Raw genomic sequence first — 6,776 nt, forward strand, 5'->3', positions numbered from 1 at the left:
TGGAGCTTCCAAATGCATGGCGAAGACTTTGTTCCAGACATCGTCACGATGGGAAAACCAATGGGCAATGGCCACCCTGTGGCATGTGTGGTAACAACCAAAGAAATTGCAGAGGCCTTCAGCAGCTCGGGGATGGAGTATTTCAATACGGTATATTTTGATCTGTGACTTTACTGCTAAGAGGGAAAAATAATGCATGTTCTATACTTCTTGCCTATAGAGTAAAGGTTAAAACTCAATATTGCCAGCTAATCAGTCCAGGACCCTAGCCAAACTTTAATCTAGACGTGTTTCATCAATCTGGCACAATTCTTACATTTTCCCTTCTGTATCTTTCCCCTTCCTCAAATGTTCTTATTAATTATTCCACTGATAGATGGCTTCCCTGCTAAACTCTAGACATTATGATATTTCATTAACAGATATAATTTTTTGTTTTGTTTTGTGTCATATTTAAATTTTTTAAACTTCTCTGTTTAGATAATTCAGTACCATAAAAGTTATAGGACTGTCATAGGACATACTGAATTTTTATTTCCTTGGTTTTACTCCCAAAAGCCATAAGCTTTAAGCTTAGAAAAATTATTGTAGTTTGTACAACACATAATAGGATTTGTTATCTAAGGATGTAAATTATTTAAAGAAAATGTCATTTCTTAGTTCTTTTTACACTATTCAAGGGCAGAAAACTATATCCCCCTCACTAAACCACACTCTGAAATTCTTAATTCCCAACACGTTGTTTATATTTTGTTTAGATAAACCAATAAATTTCTTGATAAATTTCCTGCATACTAGTTATGCAGCAAGAGAATATAATTTGGAATGAATTTTCCTTTAATTCCGAATGAATAGAATCATGCTATATTCTAAATCTGTGAAATTAATATCACAAGAGAAAATTTTATTGAAATTATATCTTTGCTTGCTTATGTTTGAGCCATATTTCTCATAGTTGAAGCAATTCCACTAATTCAACTATTATGTTTTCTCATTAATCTTTTTTTCTGAAGTATGGAGGAAATCCAGTATCTTCTGCTATTGGTTTGGCCGTCCTAGATGTAATTGAAAATGAAGACCTTCAAGAAAATGCCACAAGAGTAGGGAATTATCTTACTGAGTTACTAAATAAACAGAAGGCTAAGCACAGTTTGATAGGAGATATCAGGTATGTTCATCATGATGTTGTCATGTAGTTATTCATTTTTCCAGGTGAAATTAGCTAACATTTTATCTTATAAATTTAAAATAAATTACATAAAACCAAATCTAGAAAACACTGAAAACATAAAAAACAAAACTCATTCTTAATTGAGAACCCAAGATATCATCACTACTATTAAATTTTGGATGTATATCTTTCCCGACTTTTATACTTTTTTTAAAAGATAAAGCTATGATAATTTCAGCACCGAAAAGATGAAAGGAAGGGATTAAAGTAACTTACTTTTAAAGTAATTTAAAGTAATTTTAAACTAAAAATTATTTTTAAATAATATCTTGGAAAACTCAATATTTTGCATAGATGTATACATATAAATATTAAACATTTATTATCTTTAATGTTTTGACAAACTAAATACTCCAAAGAGGTTGTTTTTAAGCCTTTTTCTTTTACAGTTAAGAGATGGGGAAAAAACTGGATGACAAAAACTAGGAAGAGCTGCAGATACTGGATTGATATCTTGAATTAGAATTAATTACAGTTACTCTTAAAAGGAGTCACATTTAGCCTTAAATTAAACTGAAATCTAAGGAGTGTTAATTTTTGTGACAATGCAGTGTGACAATGAATGTGTGTCAAGTTTTCTTTCCTTACCTCCCTCAGGGGCTTTGGCCTTTTTATTGGAATTGACTTAGTAAAGGATCCTCAGAGAAGGACTCCTGCCACAGCTGAAGCTCAGCATGTTATTTACAAGTAAATGCACTCCCACTCCATTTCTGTCTGGGTTCTGGGTAACCACCCTCTCGAAAGCTTCTTTTATTTCCTCCCATCTCTCCAACTAAGGAAAGTTTAAGACACATGCAATTTATAAATGTGGGCTTTTTGCATGCAAAATAGTAAACTGGTCATTTTCACATCATTCTTATAGAATCTTAGTTATCATTTGTATGCCCTCACATGTATTTCCTGTTTCGAAATTAGGATGAAAGAAAAGCGAGTGCTTCTCAGTGCTGATGGACCTCATAGAAATGTGCTTAAAATAAAACCACCTATGTGCTTCACTGAAGAAGATGCAAAGTTTATGGTGGACCAACTCGATGAGATTCTGACAGGTCTGTCCACTTATTTTTAAGATGCTTCCTTGTCCCCAACACCCATGCTTCCCACCTTCAACCCACGCTTGGTCATACATGACTGTGCATCTTGTTATTCATGACAGACATGAAAGAGGGCAGGAATGAGTGTTAACTTTGTATTTAGAACTAGAAAAGGAGAGCTGAAAAATAATAACTACATCATGAGCTCTTACTTAAATCAAAATTTTCTGTTTGTACTCATACCACTCAAAACCTAAGCTTTTATTGAAATAGCACACAGTTTTATTTTTACCATTTGTTTTCACTTTTTAAAAAGCTGCATGTCTGCATTGTACTATACACCACAAACGCTCTAGTGCGGGGGTCCTCAACTCCCAGGCCAAGGACCGGTACCGGTCCGTGGCTTGTTAGGAACCGGGTCGCATAGCAAGAGGTGAGCAGTGGGCAAGTGAGCGAAGCATCATCTGTATTTGCAGCCAGTCCCCAATGCTAGCATCACCGCCTCCGTTCCACCTCAGATCATCAGGTATTAGATTCTCGTAAGAGCACTGGTCCCTGGTGCCAAAAAGGCTGGGAACTGCTGCTCCAGTGTACAGTATTTGAACATTGTGTTGTGAAGATACGTGAAACATTATTAATAAAAATTATAGTCTATAGGTTAACAATTATTTGCTATATACTGAGTCATTTGATTTTGTGTATTTCACTTATTACAATTTAATTTTTTTGAGAACTTCAGCTTGTCATTCAAAATTATAGCCTGTCATAGGAATTTATCTTTTATTTATTTATATTATACAATTAGGTTGATATAAGAAAGTAAAATAGCAGTTTAAAACCATGTTACATAAAGCAATGTCGAATGTTAAAATTTTTGTTGTTGCTTTGGTTATATTTTTAAGATTCGACTTCTCTGCTCCCTTATCAGCCTTTTAGGCCAGGACAAGGCTGAGAAGCTAGGAATCGATGTAGCATACAGTCCATAATTAATGTTTGGGAACTCGAGAGTCAGCTAGAGTTACTTGTACTAAGTCATTTCCTTTGGACCAAGAGTATACCAACACCCAAACCTGGCAAGTATTCCTTACATACCTGCGTGTCCTCTGAGTCCTTGAATGGCCGGCTGAAGAAAGGGTAGAGGTTGCAGCAAGTCTGTTACTATTACATAAAAGTCAACTCAGAGCTTAAGCATTATTGGTGATGGGCCAAAGAATTTCCTTTGAATAAAGTGACCAAGGTATAGCTAACATGGTGTCAGTGCCACTTGTAAGTGATAACGATGAAACACTACAATAAAAGCCTAGAAGCAGCGATTTTCAGTCTGACACATTTTTAAATGCATTTTACCTCCTTATTCTTAAGGGTATTTCTGTAGATGCCAAAGGAGTTTTTGAGATTTTTATGTTCTGTCTTCTCCATTGTACCTTTCTTGATGTAGTTTTAGAAGAAGCCATTGGAGCCCAAACTGAGAGTGTGGTCTCTGATAATACACCATGCAGAACAAAGGTAAGAGTCTGCTACCTTTATTCTTGAGGGAAACTTTTAAAACTTTAGGAATTTATGAAAAAGGAATGCAAATTTTAAAAAATTGTACAATGAAATTTAGAATAAAACCACTTGTGCTAGGGTTGGCTTATTGCTGCAATTTTGAGTGCACAATTAAATTTCAAGGCGTGTATCAGACCAGTTGAAAGGAAAAAAGCAAAAGAACCATTCTTATAGGATCATTCCCATAACAACACCAAAAACCCCTCAGGCCCACAAAGAGGGCATTAAAAATCTAGAGAGATGATAATATGTGTCCTAAACACTTTCTTGTTTACGCTGAAGACCGCCTGACACTGCCTCAGATTCCCACATGCCCCTCCTTAAAATCGACAGGCGCATTAGCAGCATGGCCCCACAATGCCAGAGTCTGGTCCTGAAATGAACTGAAGCAGAGACTTCCAACGGCCACTGGGGCCTGGGAACCATCTGGCACTGAGTGGCCTAGTTTCTGCATTTGATGTGCTTCCAACAGAGGGCCTTTCCGTTCTCTCCCTGAGCTGCCCGGGTGTGAGAAAGCGCTCTCTGGGTCGGGGAAACAGTAAGGCAAAAAACTTGAGGAGCTTTGTTGCATAATTTGTTTATGACTCTGACCCATAAAGGAACACTCAGTGCCTTGAGCCGGCCTGCACATCCAGTGCAGTTAGCAAAGTCCTTTTCCAGACTGCAAAACATTAAGCCATCTGAATGAGAGCAGATGATTCACTAACAGGACTGCTTCTGTATCTTGGTACAGCACAAACCAGTTCTAGAAATCAATGATTATCTGTCTAGGACAGAATCACAGGTGTAAGAATTGAGCAAACATTGAAAAAGAGCTTCCAAAAAAGGGAGTTCTCTGTGGGAAATCCTACTTCAGTGTTAGCAGAGTTAACATACATCTCTAAAATATTGACTTGGAGCCCCAGATTTTATGTCGACATCACATTTCAAATGTCTGTGGAAGATACTAGTCAGAGTTAGGGAGGAACGACGAGTATCATGTTTTGTTGTGTTCTCCACTGTGCTGTGTTTGTCCCTGGGCCTGTGGATCAGCCCTGGGAGGCAGGGCAGATTAGAGGTGGAGCATCTGTCCGCTGGAGTTTGTGTGCCTGTTTTGCAGATGCCTAAGGAAACACGCTTGGAATTGCTCAGTGAGGGTGCCCCGGACCAGAAAGAAAATCCCAGCCAAAAGAGAAATGGACTGCGCACAGATAAACATTCACTGCTCAGTAAGAGGCTCAAGACATGAGAGATTAGTGTTTTAAAGCAATATAAATGTCCTGCGTTACAGAGAATGAATGGAAGTGTCTCTTCTGTTTAATAACTATTGCATTCCCTAAAGGCAGAATTTGCATTCCTTTTAGATTTGTAAATAAAAAAAGGTAAATGGGTACTAAGAATAAACCAAGTGATGATCAAACCATGTCAAGATTATTAGTTTAGCCTCTAGCCTGTTAATTCTTTACTTGAGATTTCTGAATGTACTTAATTTATTCCACTAACTTTAAGCTTCAAACTGAGTATTATGTTGGCAGTTTTACTTCTCATGCTTTAATGACTGAAATAAGAGAGCAAGCACAACAGATTCCTTAACTTAAGTGCCTTAAGATATGAATTCTATAATGATTCCATTTATATATATTTGTGGACCGTAATAAAATAAAAGATGATATAAACCCCCAATTTTTTACTAGCAAAGTGTTTACCCTTCTTTTGCAGAGACTATTAAGGGTTGGGGTGGTGAAATCAGAGCCATTTGGGAAATAATCACATACAGCAAATGCTAAAAAGTGAATGTATAACTAGGATCTCGGTCAGGCAACTAGACTAAGTTAATCATGATCCTGTAGGGACTTGGGTCGCGGACAAGGAGCACACTCAGAAACACCCTAAATATGTGGCTGGAACATCAGCAGGAGTCAAAGCATTGTGTTCACAGTCAGGAGACTCTGTCTACTTAGATTGTGTCACCTTGGCAAGTCACTTACCTGTCAGGTAAGAAATTAACTTTTAACCAAACATCTTCTCATCATCAAGTTTGTCATGCACATCCCCTCACACACAAGAGTGTGTCACACACACACACACACACACACACACACACACACACACACACATTTCTAACCAGACATGAGGAAACCTGGGACCTCAAGAGGCTGGTACCATGAGACATCCACATGGTGGGTACTGTACAGAACTGGAAGGAATTTGAATTTTAGTTTTGACTTCCCATTGTCTCTCTATTGCCTTTCTAATAGTTATTAAACTTCGTGTGTGTTTTTTGTTCCATCAAGAAGAGGTAATAGTTTTGCTATGGCCGTTTCATGATAACTGAGAAGGATGTTGGGAGGAAAGTTAATTGTAAAAAGCTTGCTTTCTGAGTTCATCATTAATAAAAATGCTATAAAAATGCAAGGTCTCAAATGCTAAAAGTATAACTGATTCTGGATCCTGGCTGAACAAAGCTGAAGTTGGTTTCCAGAGCTGGCAAAGAGGGAAAGGAATAGAGGTCTCTGTGGTTTGCTTCTTGTGACAAGATAATGACACGATAATCAGACCTTTCCCGGTGCAGATCAGCACTCGTTTCTGTGAGCGACCCTTGCCTCCTCTTACTGGAACTGGTATATACAGTCAAAGGAGAAAGGAGAAAACCCGTGCCTGTGTTAGTTTTCCAAGTATAAAATAAGAGAAAACTAAAATTTCATTCTTCAGTGCGCTCCACTCTTTATGATCTAAAAATTAGGTTTATGATAAGGAAGCGAGAGACAGAGATAAGTGACTTCTTCCTGAAGAGAACAGAAACCGCCTGCGTGTGATGTCCTGGTAGCGGCCTCATTTCTGTGGCCTCAAAAGAGAGGCTGCATCGGTTTGGGTCCTCTGAGACTCAAGATAGATCCCAAGATGGATGTTACACCAAGATAGTTAGAAGTGCAAGAGATCGATAGAGGAAACGCCTGTGAAAGACAAAGGAGCGAGGGAGCAGGAGC

At 37.9% G+C, this 6,776-nt stretch overlaps 1 protein-coding gene across 2 annotated transcripts in view; it reads left to right on the top strand.

The window, feature by feature from the left end:
- ETNPPL (ethanolamine-phosphate phospho-lyase) overlaps positions 1-5,466 on the top strand; it is a 19,097-nt gene extending 13,631 nt beyond the window's left edge. For both annotated transcript variants that reach the window (XM_011361450.1, XM_011361451.1), the window contains exons 9-13: positions 1,014-1,168; positions 1,829-1,918; positions 2,147-2,277; positions 3,701-3,768; positions 4,910-5,466. In XM_011361450.1, the coding sequence (XP_011359752.1) occupies positions 1,014-1,168; positions 1,829-1,918; positions 2,147-2,277; positions 3,701-3,768; positions 4,910-5,038 (573 nt within the window). In that variant the 3' untranslated portion in view covers positions 5,039-5,466. The remainder of the gene's footprint in view (positions 1-1,013; positions 1,169-1,828; positions 1,919-2,146; positions 2,278-3,700; positions 3,769-4,909) is intronic.
- Positions 5,467-6,776: the final 1,310 nt, after the last annotated feature.

This window comes from Pteropus vampyrus, unplaced genomic scaffold (assembly GCF_000151845.1).
Source record: "Pteropus vampyrus isolate Shadow unplaced genomic scaffold, Pvam_2.0 Scaffold67, whole genome shotgun sequence".
NCBI classification, from domain to species: domain Eukaryota; kingdom Metazoa; phylum Chordata; class Mammalia; order Chiroptera; family Pteropodidae; genus Pteropus; species Pteropus vampyrus.